A 16,083-nucleotide genomic window follows, 5' to 3' on the forward strand; every position below is an offset into this window, starting at 1 on the left:
CACCCTTGATGTTACTAAGTCACTTTTTATTTGTCTTTGAGGGTGTCTTGCATCATTTGCAGTTACTTTAATTATTTTTTATTTTTTATTTTTTGAGTTGATTTTATTTTGACATTTTCTTGGTTAGTTTCAGTTTCTCATTTTGGTTTTGTCTCATTTAATCATTTTATGTTGTTTTCCAGTCATTTCAAGCTTTGCTGTCGGTGTTTTGTCTTCTGACTGATTTTTTTTATAGAAGAAATACGGTATTACCTGCAACATAAAACTGGGGCTCTGACCTTTGCCCAGTAAGACCTTCAGTAATTCAAGTGTCAGACAGAATTATTCAACTTTCCTATAAAGCTGATATTTTATTTTAGTGTCCTTTTAAAGTCCTCTGAGAGTTCACCGGGTGTGGGCAGGACTAAATACATGATAATAAGATATATTCCTTCATTCTAGACATGTAAGAATTAGTTATGCAATGGAATAGTCAAAACTCTTGATGTGAAGATTGTTCCTTTGCCTTCTAATATATGATTGCATTTTAAATTATAAGTGGCACATTTTATTAATTTATTATTTTAGGAAAGTAATCAATCAGCAAATCAAGTACATAACCTAAAAGACCTGATAATTCTTTTTTTGCTTTCAAAATTCATTTCAAAGTTCATCAAGCATTATCTTGTTTCAACAATACCTATTTAAAAAAAATTAATTACATTTTTTTTATTACAGTTTTGTTACAAATCACTTAGAATTACAAGAGTTGTGAAAGACACTCAGTTAATCTATTCTTAAACAAAGAAAAAAAGAGTTCGGGCTGTAAATAACTCTGGATGTTTGTCGCTGTAAAACTTTATCAGTCATCAGTTTTCAGGCACCAGTTTGGCTGCTGCTTCCAACTCTCGGAGCTTCAGAGGCAGGGTGACGGTAGCGAAGTGGACCCTATCCTTCCTCAATTTCTGTTTCACAGTCTGAGTCGGGCCCAGCTCCATGTACTCCTGCTTCTGCCTGTTGTACGGAGGCCAGCTGACCAGCCCAGGACCATTGGGAGAGCTGGGGATGTATATGCAGAGAAGATCATCAGTATATGTTCCCTGCTCTTTCATTCTGCAGAAATATCATAATTTCATTTGTATAAGGCAACTGCACTCATGTCTGCCCTTGTGGGTTGCATCCTTTAAATATTTCCTACTCCAACCAGCAAATTTACTGCAGTCACCTGTCAGCCACTCACAGCTGATTAAACTGATTACTTATTGCAATAATTCCTGTCAAGCATTTGGTTCTGGAAGCTGATGTGCTGGAAGGAGAAAAGCTGAGATAAGATATATTTCTTATACCCCAAAAGAAAAACCTTGATAAAGTCATGGTGGTAACAGAGATCAAACCCTGGGCCTCATTAGTGCTGTTATAGACTTGACCTGTGACCTTTTTCCCCTGACAAACGTGCAACCATTAGGTGTTGTATTTGGATCAGATGCCAACCTGAACTTGACTCATAAACCCAGACAGGTTGTTAGTAACAGCAAGCAGATCTGTTGAGGCCAGTCAAGAGTTACCTTTTCTGTTTCTACTATACCGTACATCATCAGCCCTGTATCAGTTGCTACCAGTTGATAGTCAACATGTCATGAAGGAAGTCAACAGTACAGGGTCGGTAGTTTTGTGGTTTGCAGCAGTTTTTACTCACCCATCTCGGACAAAATTAGCCCAGTATGACATCATCGTCCTGCAAAATCTCTCATCCTCTTCAGTGATGTTGCCTGAAGATGGGACAGTGGAAAGTCAGTCACAAAGCCGCCCTCTGACTGTCAGTCTCCTAAGGATAAAGCTGATGTATTCTGCCCTTCAGCTCGATATTTTCATTCTTGGACTCTGATAATCTGGATCCTCTGTCTGAAACAAGCTGGTCTAACTTTTCCCCCTTTGACTGACATAAACAGAGTTGAAACCGCATGTGGGTGGAGCTTCTGTGCTCCCAGCCAGAGCTATGTGCCCGACATGACCATATTAGGGACATCCATTCTCTGTGACGTCATATAGATGCAAGAATAGAAAAAACTGTCTGAAAAGGAGCTGTCTTACACCTTTTGGCTCACAGTGATTACTGTACATGTGCTGACCTCAGTATTTAGAACTTTGGGAATTTTATATTATTTAAGTCATGCACATCTGACAGAAAAGAAGGGAAAGCAGAATAGGTCCCTTTTAAACAACATTTTGTAGCCATTTGGTAGCCACAACTTTCCCCCATCAGTGATACCACAATAAAAATGTATTATAGGGAATATACTACACACACTTACCTAAGATTTTTATATTTCCATTCCAGAAACATCCACCAAACATCAAGCCGACATCATCTGCGTGATCTGCTTTCACAAAGCTAGGCCTGTTCTGTTTGTATATCTCAGCCCGGTATACAAACTCGTACAGGTAAACTGGAACGCCCACATCTGAACAGCCAAGGAGACAAAAGATGAGAGGTGCATGGTTAGGCTGGGCTTAAACAGAACAAAGTCAACTTTTCCCCTCACTGTGTTAGTCACTGTTCACTACTGGCATAAAGCTTTGAGGAGCTTCTTTCCTTGCATCAGTTACAGTTGGATTAAAGGAGCAAAAACTAAGCTGATAAGCAGTTTTGGGTAAGTTACTTTAAAATAGTAACTTAGTTACATTACTAGTTACTGCTATCAAAAGTAACTCAGTTACTTCAAGTTACTCGTTACTTTCAAAGTAACTAGTTACTAGGGAAAGTAACTTTGGTTTTACTCAGAATTCTCTTGTTAATGTGTTTCTTCCCGCCAGACTGCCAGTCTTCTAGCTTGCTTACTTGCCACAAGTGCACTGTGCCACCTACCAATAGAAAGGAAAAGATAATGTGCATATTTCCACGAGAGAAATCCCACGCCTGGACCGTCGTTGACCGCCGCCATGATTCTAACCTACGTCACAGCGTCATGTGCGCTTTTTACATCCAACACGAAAACTGCAGTTGTGGTGCTTTGATTGTACTCAGAACTTGGAAATTCTGCCTTCTGAATAGGAAGATGTAGGACTGCAGATGAGCTGCATACAGAGCTGGACTGGGACAAAAAACCGGCCCGGGCGTTTTGACTGACCGGCCCGCCATTATAGGAAAAATCATAAAGCCTTTGAATGAAAACAAATGCTGTTGTGACAGTGATGTACACTGTTCTGATGGTATATATGTATCAATCTGTCAATCGTTTGTTGTAAGATTCAGATAATTATTTTTAAAAGCTAGATATTTTAAATGAGAATAAGAAAGAAAAGTATTTCTTTGTGCCCACCTTTCCCTGTTAATGCCCTACCTGGCCCCCTGGCAACACTTTGCTAGACCCGCCCCTGCACAGTTACCAGCTGTCAGCTACATAAAAAAAGGGATCCTGGTGTTATTTGTCTCTCAGAAACAGTTCATAACTTCCCTTCAACTCATTCATGTCACCTAAAAGGTAAACCTGTTTCTCCATCACCTGTTCAGCTCTGATGATTCAGTAAGGACATCTCCTGGTTTCATCTTCATGTTTCCCTCTCACCACATATCCAAACCGACATCATGACCAGCAGCTTTACAGCTGTGGCTCCAGCAAACATCAGCTGATACTAGAAATTAATATTAAATAAATTCTAACAACAGCTGATCAAGCTTAAACGTGCTGCTGTTCTTTAACGCGACATCTGCTGGGTTCCTCTTTCTGGCGCAAAGTGGGCGATAAACAAACAAGAGAGAAAAGCCGATCAGCTGATCATCGATCAGTTTCATGATTGAAGTAGAAACAGGAGAGGGAGGGGAGAGAATGAGAGAAGAAGAGGCAGCTGTGCAGCAAAGACACAGAATAACTCCAGCTTTGTGTCTTTTTTATTCTGCTGAATTACGGGACAAACTGTTCCTTTTCACCTCAATAAGAAACGTGTAGTATTTTCTCTGAATACGAAACGATTCCGTTTTTTACGGGATGGTTGGCAACTCTAATAATTAACCTTATGAACAAAATAACGTTTAACATCAGTAACATCATAGCACCCACACAGCTGTATAGAAACTCCGTCATACTAGCTAGTACGCAGTACGAGTTATTGTAACAGACTGTAAAAAGTCACAACGAAAATAAACTCCACCTAAACTTGGTTTATATCTGACCCAGATAGACTGCAGGTCATAATTTCTTACCTGAAGTTCAGTTCACCTGACACTCGGACCGGTGGCCACTTCGGGTCTCTCCTCCTCCTGCGTCCCGTTTCCCTCCTCCACTAGTGATGTGCGATACCACTGATTTTCTTTCCGATCCGATACCAAGTAAAATTCAGGGTGGTATCGACGATACTGATCCGATACCGATACTTTGTACAAAAACTTATTTAATTTATTGTATCTCAAATTATAGCGTCATAATGATTACAGGACATCAGATTACTTGTTCTTATCACTTAATAATGCAGAGTTCATCATATAGAAATAAAAAAACAGAAGTTGCACGCTATTTGAACACCTTGCCTGCCGCAGCACTAAAGGACTCCATGAGAGACGTCTCTCTCGCCCTATCAGCACCTGTCCCTCTCCTCCTCTTCAGTTCGCCTCAACATACGCTCGTCATATTCTGTGATATGATTTACTCTGAGGTGTTTGACAAGGTTAGTGGTGTTGCCACAACACCTCACTTTTTTGCCACATGTATCGCAAACCACGTCTCAGCTGTTTGTGGAGGTAAAATACGTCTGCACATGACTCCAATTACGCTCAGCCATTGTTGTGAGTGCGCACACCAAGGGACACATTTATACAGCCGTATTTCGCTCATGACTATGAAAGGTGGAAGAGGAAGTAGTTCCTTCAAATGCAGACAATCTGAATGTTATAGTTTCTTTCCACTGTGTTCCTGTTAATGATAAACTACAAATTTACCCTAAATTACTAAAATATCGATATTTTAATGTGAGAATCGATTCTAGAACATAAATGATTGGTATCGGAGGAATCGATATTTCAGGATCGATCCGCACATCACTATCCTCCACCTGCTGGCCTCCACCACATGCTAATGTTACTGAATCTGTGGAAGCTCCATGATAGCCACCACACGAAGTAACGAATAACGAGCCTATCTAAATCCCAGTAACGAGTAACGCGTTCCTGATTTTGGCATAATAACTAGTTACCGTGCTCATTACCACAATAATAACGTAGTTACTGTAACGCGTTACTTAATAACCCGTTAGTCCCAACACTGCTGATAAGTAGGTACACTGATAACCGCAGAAATGAAAGAGAAGCTAGCTGCATTGTGAATTGATTTTAACAAGATAAAAGTGTTTATTTTAACCAAAACCACAAACTTTAACCAACCAGCCACTGGAAAACCATGGATGGTCTCTAAGCTCCTGTGCTTGTGTCATCTCTTTTCTATTCCCTGAGTCTGTTTCAGCAGAGAGACTGTTAGTTCCTGCTGTCGCCAAGTGCTGCTCATAGGAGATCATCTGATTCCTGGGAGTCTCTCTCTAATATTGTAGAGTCTTCACCTTTTTATATTCATCCATAGCTGCTGTGATGCAGATGCTGTACCGGTCTGTCGTGGTGAAGAGAGAGCTGAGCGCAAAAGCAAAGCTTTCAATTTACTGGTCAATCTACATCCCTACCCTCAGGCTGTGGATCCAAGTGGTGGAAATTAGCCTTCTGTAAAGCGTGGCTGACCTCTCCCTTAGAAACAGGATAAGGCGTTCAGTCGAGAGTGGCTCTGACTAGCCGGAAGGGTCTAGTTGATTCGGGCATCTGACAAGGATGCCTCCCAGGTGATACCTGGGTGAGGTGTTCTGGGCATGTTCCACCAGGAAGAACCCCGGGACAGACCAAGGACATGCTGAATAGATTACACCCCTCAGCTGGCCTGGAAACGCCTTGGTGTTCCCTGGATAAGCCAGAGGAGGTGGCTGGGGATAGGGATGTATGGACTTTTCTGTTTAGGTTACTGCCCCTGCGACCTGGCCTCGGATGAGTGGAGGAAAATGGATATATGGAAGCAAGGCCAGGATAGCAGTTTGGGGTTTTTTTTTTTGTTTTGTTTTTTGCCATATTCTTCTTCGGATTTCTGCTCAGGATTTACTGAGTCCCATTTCATGTAATGTCTCTGATAGAGAGGCCCGAGACTGACTGACTGAATGACAGTGTTTCATTTCTGGCACTTATATGTGTGGTTTTGGGAGTCCTTGGAAGTCCACCTGCTCTAATATTTAAATATAAAGGCATGCTGGATCAGTTAGCCCGTTCTCTAACCTGAGTGGTACCCGGCCACTCGGACAACAGGCAGTGTCATCAGCAGGTCTCCCATGATTTCAGTGAATCCGTCTCTGATCTCCTCTGGAGTTTTAGCATCTTGCAGGTATTCATCTACAATGAGGTTGTTAACAAAGGAGGCCTGGAACAGAGAAACAGGTTTTGAAACTATTAGATCAGGCTGAGTTTTATTATAGCGCCTAGTCCTGATTTTAACCTGAGCTCAAAAAAAACTTCACCTCAACTTCAATCAAATTATTGAATCAATGCTGCCGTAAATATAAAGAAAAGCTGCCCAGCTGTCGCCGTGCTCACCCCTGGAGGATTAAACATGTTCACCACTGCCAGCACGGCCTCTCTGTTCATGCCATTCTCCCACCCAGGAGCGGCGAAGCTCTGCAATTCACGGAAACAAAATTTAGATCAAGACTTTAAACAGGAAACACACACTAGGAGAGTGGAATCAGTCACAGATGCTGTGGTGTAGAGGTATCTGTGCGACCTGAGGTAAGATCCAGCCAAATTCATGGTTGGTGATTCCCATCAGCACCGGAACCTTCAGCACTTCGTGTTTCTGAAGAAGAGCCTCTGCCAAGTCAGTCAGAAACTCACCGTCCACCACGGCCCCGAGGAAAATTTTCATCTGCACAGAAGTGACTGTTGATGACTTCCAACAGAGGTCAAATGGATAAAGGAAGCTGGAGTTTGCCCGCTGAGAGTGTTTAAATGCTTCCATCTAGTGGCCTTAATGAAGTATTATTCTTGCACTGGATATTAATCTCTAAACCAGCAGGTTTTCACACAATTGGCTTGAACAGCATCGGATTCATTGTCTGTTTTTCTTTTTCTTTTCTTCACACTCAGTGAATTCAGAGTATATCTGCTTGCATGTGTTAACACAATCATTTACCTGCTTTGTTGCGGCTACTAATTCATCTTGACTCTTCCCCTTCATACAACGGATCAGCTCCTCTGTGCTGCTGTGGTTACATCCAGTATGGCTGGCAACAATCTGGGTATGCGGAGGAGATGAATGACAATCACAAACAACACAATCTCTTGTTGCCCCAACTGCACTAACTTTACAGCTTTAACCCTTTCACACATAGTGGACAGCTATTCAAAGGCTGTTTTCTTGTATTTGTGTCAGTGTTGATGTTATACTTGCACATAAAACACTACATTTGACACTGATGTGTGACTCCATACCCTGCCACCCACTGGTCAGCCAGTGTTGTCCACCTAAGTGGACATGTAAAAAACTCTTTGAAAAGTACATGTTTGAAAAAAGAAGTTCAAAAATCTTTTTTTCATGCCTAAAGATGAATAAAAATACTAAAAAAAAAATCCTCATTGCAGTTGTCATAATTCATCCATGAAAGGGTTAAACTGAGCAATTTCACTGTTACCATCTCGGGATTTCTTTTTTAATTGAACATGGACAATACATCTATATGCATGTCTGTTCAGATGGTGGTGAAGACTTGATTAGCACTGACGTATTAACTGTTCATGCTTGGCCAGATATAGATGCTACTTCAAAGGAGCTGCAAAGCAGATATGTTGACCTGCTGATGGAGCAGTCACTGTGAGCTACTTCAAATTCCTCGCATTCAAATTTCAGCACCTGTGCTTGAGACAAAGGATGATTTGTAGTGTAGGTTCCAAGTGTTGCTACTCCACTTTGAAAGATGGCCCTCTGAAACAGTCCTTTTGCTTGTGGAGAAAGAGTCTGTTCAAAAAGAGACATACAGTATGCATGTAAAATTCACTTATGAAATACTCAAACACTTGAATTACTCAGTATTAACTTTGAGGTGCTCATATTTGAGCTTAAACGAATGTTTAGCAGGTTGATTTGACATGCTGATTTCTTCCTTACCAGTATGGATGCACTGATTCCTCCAGCAGATTCTCCAGCCACTGTGACCGTCTGCGGATCGCCACCAAAGGCTTCAATATTTTCCTGCACCCATCTCAGGGCTGCCAGCTGATCCAAGAAACCCCAGTTGCCCTGGGCGTGTTCATCTCCAGTGCTTCAGAACAAGAAGAGTTGACACAATTTCTTTGGATTGCCTTAACTTCATAATATCCACCACATGACTGATGAACCAGTTGGAGTTATTACTGGCAGTAGACTGTGAGTTAGCTCAACCTTTTGTTAGAAATAATTTAATTACTGTCATCTGGTGTAGGTTGAAAGGTTAAAGAAAACAACTCCTTACCTCAGGAAACCCAGAATGCCGAGTCGATACTGAATAATAACCATCACTATGTTTTCATAAACAGCTAGTGGAGCCCCATCATACTGTGAAGCTGCACCCATAGCCAGACCTCCTCCATGGATCCACACCATCACCTGAAACACAGCCGAAGAACCTGCGTGTCACAGCTGACCTCTGCACACAGGAAGCACAAGACCGATGCCGATTGGAGGAAAAGAAAAAAGTAACGCTGGTAGTTAAAGTAGTAGAAGCACACGGTCAAATGGAAAGCTGCTTATCCATGTCCAGGTAATGGGGTCATCAGTCGAAACAGAGATGTCCAGACTTCCTTCTCGACAGCCAACTCGACTTCTTCAGCGTTCTTTTGCTTTCCCAAGCAAGCCAAGCGACATAACATCTCCAGCATTTCCAGACCCACACCAGGGTATCCTCCAAGTTCACAATCTCCTAAACCTAAATCCTTCTAATCTAGGAGACGTAACCAAATCTGATTACTGAACCACCACAAATGACTCGGCTCTCATCTCAGCCCTTTCTGTCTCGCTTATAACAGGATCCACAGGTACTTGGGAACCCTTCAGGTCTCCTTCACTCTGGGCATCAACTTATTTTTTAAGCCAGAGTGGGCACTCCACCCTCTTTCAGATAAAAATCATAATCTCCACTTCACACTGGCAATCATCACTCACTGAAGCCAGCAGTACCGCATCATCAAAGCAGAGATGAGATCCTGAAACCACCAGTCGTGACACCCTCTGTCCCTCGGCTGTAACCAGACATTCTACCCATAAAAATTCGAAACAGACTCAGTGGCAAAGGACACCCCTGCTGGAGTCCAACACCCACTAGGAACAATATGCCTGGAAATGCAAACCAAGCTCTCACTTTAATTGTACAGTTGGCCCATAGCAATGGCCCTGATATCCCATGATCCTGAAGCACACTCCTTTGTTCTACCTGAATCTGATATTCACTAACAAACAGACTCTCCTCTTCAGCACGCTGACACAGACCTACTGAGGCTTAGGACTGCGTTCCCCTAGAAGCTACACTCTTCAGTTCAGTTTTTTAAAAAACCTTGGTGACCTCAGTGACTGTGATGGGCGAGTCATCCCCCTCGTCTCCGGGCTCTGTCGTCCCTGCAGTGGCTGTGTCAGTGGGGATCAGGGGACTCTCACTAAGATGTGTCCATAAAGATCTGTATGTGACTGCTTAACCTTTACTGTTGCAAGAACATATAAGGCATATTTGGAGATAGCAGGACTCTGAGCGAGATACCCCCTTAGTCTGGATTTAGATGCCTGAAAACAGTGCACAACATTTTGCTATGTTTCCTCTACTGAGCATGTTTTACTAAAATAATATGTAGCCATGGGAGAAAGGCTTTGTTAGAAGTGTTAGCCAGTCAGGCGCAACATGAACCCCACATATTAAGAAGGCGTCGCTTGGACGATGCAACAGGAGGTCTGGGGTGAGCTTTGTGTTGCTTTGTTGTCATTTTGCTTCCATTTGCATTCATTTTTAATTATTTGCTGTTATCTTTGGACATGAAACAAGAAACAATCTGAAACTGTCTGTGAGGCTTCAGTTAAGGTGGTAAATATTTGTTGACCTGGAGGGAGTAGGGTTGTAATGGAAAAGAGCCCAGGACACCAAACTCATCCAGTGCAGAAAATGACATCAGTGCTGTATTATACTATATAAAATATTAGACTATGATACTCTGTATCCCTGCACCCTGCCACTTTTACTCACTGGCAGCTTGTTCCCCTTAGTTGCTTCAGCTGGAGTGTAGACATTCAGATACAGACAGTCCTCTGAAATCACTGGTGGGATGAATTCGAGTGACATGGTTTTTGAAACATTCACAACTAGTTCACGATCCTGGATACACCTGAAAAGGAGACAGATGAGGGAGAGTGTGTGATTCAGAATGATAGTGCTGTTAAAATGTTCTGCTCTTTGGTGACTTACATAGATGGCTCTTGTGTGACGTCTCTCACACCTTCCCAGGGTTCCTCAGGCCGCGGAGCAGAGAAACGGAGGTCTCCCACGGGCGGCTGTGCGAAGGGTATCCCCAGGTAGCACTTTGCCCTCCTCTCCGTGCCTTTCACACTAACATATTCTCCTCTGATTCGACCATTTTTCGTCGAGACCACGAGGTCACTTCTCCCTGCTGAAGAAAGAAGTGTGCCGTTAATGGGCTGTGCGTCTAAGTCTGAAGAAGTCTTTTAACTTGTTGCTGATCATCTTTGATAACAGCTTTTAGTTTCTCTGTTTGTAAAAGTTCAAGGAGTCACAAGCAGATTTATATCTGCAGGTCACATGACTGAAAAGTATCATTATTCATTCAGTTTAATGCAGTTTTATTTATACATTGCCAAAACACAAGAGCAGTCGCCCCAAGGTACTGTAAGGTAGACTCTACAATAACACAGAGAAAACCCCAACATGATCTATGAGCAAACACATGTCAACAGTGGGAAGGAAAAACTCCCTTTTAACAGGAAGAAACCTAAAGCACAACCAGGCTAAAGAAAAGACCTTTACCCTCATAAATATTAAGTAATAATTTTGAGTAAAATGCAACTAAAGTAAATAAATATGTCTGTGAAGGTTCTCAGTCATCCAGGTCATTGTAGACTAAGGAGCTTGGAAAGAAAAGCGTCTGGACTTCTTTAAGTTGCTTGAAGACGTTTCACCTCTCATCCGAGAAGCTTCTTCAGTTCTAAGGTCAAATGGTGGAGAGTCCCAGATTTAAACCCCGAAGGCAAGTGATAACTTTCTTTTTGTAGCTGCTTGTGGGGTCTCGCTTTAAGGCTTCGTAGGTATTGTTATCACTGAGGAGAGTAGCGATCTTTGTGTGGTAATCCGTTGTGTTTAGGACCACGGAGCACCTTCCCTTGTCAGCTGGTAATATAGTGATGTTGTGGTCTTTGCTCAGGGAAGCGACGGCCTTAAATCTGGGACTTTCCACCATTTGACCCTAGAACTGAAGAAGCTTCTCGGATGAGAGGTGAAACGTCTTCAAGCAACTTAAAGAAGTCCAGACGCTTTTCTTTCCAAGCTCCTTAGACTAAAGTAAATAAACCAATTATTTTTTGGTTTATTAACTTCCTTAATAATTAATTATTAAGGAAAATATGCTCCGTATAAACTGAATGTATGCCAAACAAGTACACTTTATTTTATTAAAATTAACATTTGACATTGCACTTACATGACACACCAATATGGAAAATTGAAATTACTTAAAGTCAGCATTTTGGATACTGTGTAAAATACAAATAAAAGCAGAATGCAATGATATATGAATCTCAAACTCATATTTAGTTCACAAGAGAAAATAGTCAAATATGTCAAATGTTTAAAGCAAGGGCAGCAACGCTTTGTAAGTTTGACTAAAAAGTGTGATGTAGTCCTGTGTGGAAGGCAGAGGTCAGACCCAAACGCAGAACTTGGAAACAAAATGAGTAAACTAAAGAAGACGGCGTTATTAGCTGTAACACGATACTCTTAAACTCAAAGATACAAGCATACAAAAACTCAGGCCAGGAGAAAACTAAGCCTTAACTAAGAGTAAAAGAGGGAACAACACTACAAGGGACAAAGTGAAGCTGAGAACTTAAATACACACACAGGATAACGAGAGGCTGAACCACAAGTGGGAGCACAAAAGGACTGGGCAAGAAACAGACATGGAGACGAGCACAGAGAAATGAACAAAGGAACATGAAGGGAGAACATAGGAACAGGACTACAACAGTGTCACGGTGCCATGGAGACAGCACGGGGGGACGGGGGACGGACAGACGGAATAACAAAACACAGAGATGAGACTGGACCAAACAGGCACAACAACAACCACAGAATGAGAAATGTAAAGAATGAAAACTCAGAGGCATTAGGAACTAAAGACAGAGAACCAATACAGAGCTGAGCTGGAATATGAAAATCTCCAACACCAAACACAACACCACAACTCCAAAACAGGGTCAAAGACCCAGGATCGTGACTAAAAGAAACAACCATAAGAACATTTCACAACTAACCAGGGTAACTGGTTACAGGTCAGTGACGTGAGTGGGTAAAAAAAGGATCTTAGAGAGGCAGAGAAGTAAAGATTGGCAGAGGTTCATCAATCTGCTAAAAACAACTGCATCTACAAATTCTGAATAACAATGTTATTAATGTTCCTTGATGTAAAACTCTCAAGACTGTACGGTACATAACATCATTATGAGATTCAGAGAATGTGGCAAAATCTCTGTGCCCAAGGGTCCAGGCTCAATGTCTTCATTGGATGGACCGTGCCTTGGGCAGCATTGCGTTAAATCAGGGATAATTCTGTGATGGAAATCAGTGCCTGATGTCAGGTACACTACCAGACATCTCAGTCAGTGAACGCTATTCTCTGTCCACAGATGCAGATTAAAGCTCCATCATTGCAGAGAAGAAGCATGTGAACATGATCCACAAACACCGCCGTCTTCTCTGGGCCAAAGCTCATTTAAAATGGACTGAGAGAAAGTGGAAAACTGTTGAATATTTGAAATTCTTTTTGGAAAACATGACTGTCACGTCTTCTGGACTAAAGAGGAGAGGGAATTTCCAGTTTGCTATCAGCGCTTACTTAAAACACCTACATCTCTGATGATAAGTGGGCACTCAGTGTCCCTGGAATTGACAGCTTACACTGAAAAGGCACCATCAGTGCTGAATGGTTTACACCGGGTTTAGAGCGACGTGCCATGCAGAAGGTCTTAAAAGATAATCCTAAACCACTTTTTCAGCCCCCTGGCTTCAGAGTAGTAGTGTCCAAATGCTGAACTGGCCTGCCTGCAGTCCTGACCTTTCACCACCTGAAAACATTATATGACTCAGGACTATCGAGCAGCTAGAATCTTCTATCAGACGACAAGGGGACAAAATTCCAGCGGCTCTCCCCAGTTCCCAGACATTTACAGACTGTTGAAAAAAGAGGGGCTGTTACATGTGTTGCATGAAACTCAAAATGACCTTCATGTTTAAAACTGCACATTTTCTCAGTTCAAACAGTTTACATGTTTGTGTTCTGCTGTGAATAAAATTTGGGTTTATGAGATTTGCAAAGTAGCTGTATTCTGTTTTTATTTACATTTCACAGCCCAATGTTTTGGAATTAGGGTTTATATATATATATATAAAAAAAAAAACTAGTGATAAATCATATGCAGTATGCTTTGTGCAAATAGGGTTTGACCTCTGGCCCTTCCACATGCCACCCTGTCCCGGGCCTCCTGACTGGAACAGCAGCTCACAGATGCCAAATATGTAAAGCTGTTCTTTGACTTTGTATTTGTGTCCAATCATTGCTTCTGTGTAGCTTAATTGGCTCAATCCAAGTGTTTTGTATCAGCTTTAAGTTACATAATCTGTGTAGCTTTAAAATGTTTAGCCTACCTTGAAGAAAGCTTATCAGGTGGATTTCCCCAGCCCAGTGGCAGATTAATTCTTTGTAACAAATAGGTAGGTTTAACTAGTTAACAGAATGCTTTCCATTAGTGGGCCTTCACTGTGTATTTTTGCTGTCTGATTGCCACTTACTGCCATCTGCTGTCTAAATATTTCCTGTAACGCTGAACTGTGTGAAGCATGCATGTAGTGAAGCTCGATGATTTAACATGGTTTTGGTTTTACTAGTCCAGTGCCTTTTCATGAAACTGAACCCCACATTATTTCTTTGGGTGGTAGTTAACGTTTGGGATAACTGGTTTGGGAATGCATTAAGAAATGTGAACACAAAAATAGCCCCACAAGCATGCCTGTGCGTGTATGTGTGGTCTTCTTCCTGCACAGAGATTGAAGCAGACACCATTCACTGTCATGGAAACACTGTGAACAACTTTCAGCCAGAATAGCTTAACTCATCCAAAAAAACCTCAGACCTGGCACTGAAATCCTCCCCAACACACCCGCCAACTTTCAAGGGGGTGGGCAAAATGATGAAGGCATACATGGAACAAACATCAAAAACAAACTTGTTTCCTTTGGTCAAATATCAGTATGATAATACTTTATCTGACACAATTCCTTCTTCTTTTCTGCTCTGCTAACATACTATAACATTCTGTGGTGAAGCCATGAATCAGCCATCTGTCTGCAGACATTACCATGTGCCTCCCAGATAAGAGTTCAAATGGAGCGTTGTCTCACCTGGTGTTGCCTGTGCTACCACAATCAGCACAGGAAGAACATAAACAATGAACAGCGCTGTTCTCATCCTGGCCAGGCTCAAAGAAAAGACGGACTGAATTACAGTAGTCTCAGAGAAATAGCCTTCTACTCCCCCCTCCCCTATCCTGCCCTCCTCTAGCACCTCCCATACACTCACAAACACACAAGCATTCAAAACATAAAGCGAGTACACAGACTTTTAACCTCTTTCACACACACTCAATATGCGATAGCCTCAGCATAAATATTGGAGTTTTCTATTGATTTAAACTCCACGCAGGACTCTGACCGCAGAGTCAAAAATGAGGAAATGCTGCTCTTTGACCCCCCTCAGATCTCACTGGTATACTCCTAACAGTATGGTAAATACAAACTGTTCTCTATTTCTAGGAAAACAGACTGCTGTCAGACTGAGAGGAGGTACATGAGATGAAATGCGGTACAACAAACAAACCCAAATAACTGTGAAGTGAACTGTGCACATTCTGCCGCGGCCCTTCTGTAAATGATCGCAGTGAACGCACTAAAAAGGTGAAAAAAAATCCTTGGAGCAAAGCTGCTGTGGGTTCTTGTGTCACTTGTGTTCCTTGTGTTCTTGTAAAAGTCACTAAAAGGTGATCCAAAATATTTTCACAGCTGAGGGCTTTCTGTCATATTATGTGCTTCACTAAGCAAACAAGTGTTGGAGTCAGTGTGTGTACAGACCTTTCTGTATAAAGACCATGTGGAGTCCCCATCAAACCCAACGTAAACCCAATGTGACTAAGAGAAAATACTGTAAAGTGGCGTCACCGGTGTCAAATACTGTGTTTGTAAAGAATTGCTTGAGTTCTGATGTTGGTAATTCTCATTTATGTACAGATTAAAGGTATTTTCAGCATTATTCAGGTAGGATTTCTTGACACCAACTATATTTACCAGTGTGAGAAAGGTTTAGTCTGCTATGATGACTAAAATTGAAGAGTTGAAATCAAAGACAAATGCTCCTATGGTCTTGTTCTGAGAGTATATTAAAGTATGTAGTAAATTACATCCAAAAGACATCAAATTCAGCACTCTGCATGCTCAGTTCCCAAGAACTAGATCTACCAAGTTTGGAGGGGATTGGATAAATGGTTTTGAGGATAGGAAAAGAACAGTCAGACAGGAAGACGAAGATAAATGATCTAAATATACCAAATTCAGTCTACTGGAGTACAAAGTACAATAATTGCCTCTCAGATATTACAGACTGCAAATATGAAGCAGTTTAAATGCAAAAATATCTGAGTACTTTAAATATTTAAGGTTGGGTTTGAGTCTTTTCCAGATGACATTTGGTAAAAGACAGGAAGTCACTCTGGGCTGACTTGCAATCCAGAACTA

The 16,083-nt window shown here is 41.7% G+C and overlaps 1 protein-coding gene across 1 annotated transcript; it reads right to left on the reverse strand.

The window, feature by feature from the left end:
* Nucleotides 1–290: 290 nt before the first annotated feature.
* Nucleotides 291–14,796, reverse strand: ces3 (carboxylesterase 3). The gene is made up of 13 exons (XM_063477577.1): nucleotides 14,698–14,796; nucleotides 10,477–10,678; nucleotides 10,258–10,396; nucleotides 8,503–8,636; nucleotides 8,160–8,313; nucleotides 7,905–8,009; nucleotides 7,188–7,289; nucleotides 6,780–6,920; nucleotides 6,593–6,673; nucleotides 6,278–6,419; nucleotides 2,292–2,441; nucleotides 1,676–1,748; nucleotides 291–1,038 (listed from the first exon to the last, which is right to left on the reverse strand). The coding sequence occupies exons 1-13, from the start codon at nucleotides 14,762–14,764 to the stop codon at nucleotides 849–851; spliced, it is 1,680 nt and encodes a 559-aa protein (XP_063333647.1). The 5' UTR covers nucleotides 14,765–14,796; the 3' UTR covers nucleotides 291–848.
* Nucleotides 14,797–16,083: the final 1,287 nt, after the last annotated feature.

This window comes from Pelmatolapia mariae, linkage group LG7 (genome assembly GCF_036321145.2).
Source record: "Pelmatolapia mariae isolate MD_Pm_ZW linkage group LG7, Pm_UMD_F_2, whole genome shotgun sequence".
Classification (NCBI taxonomy): domain Eukaryota; kingdom Metazoa; phylum Chordata; class Actinopteri; order Cichliformes; family Cichlidae; genus Pelmatolapia; species Pelmatolapia mariae.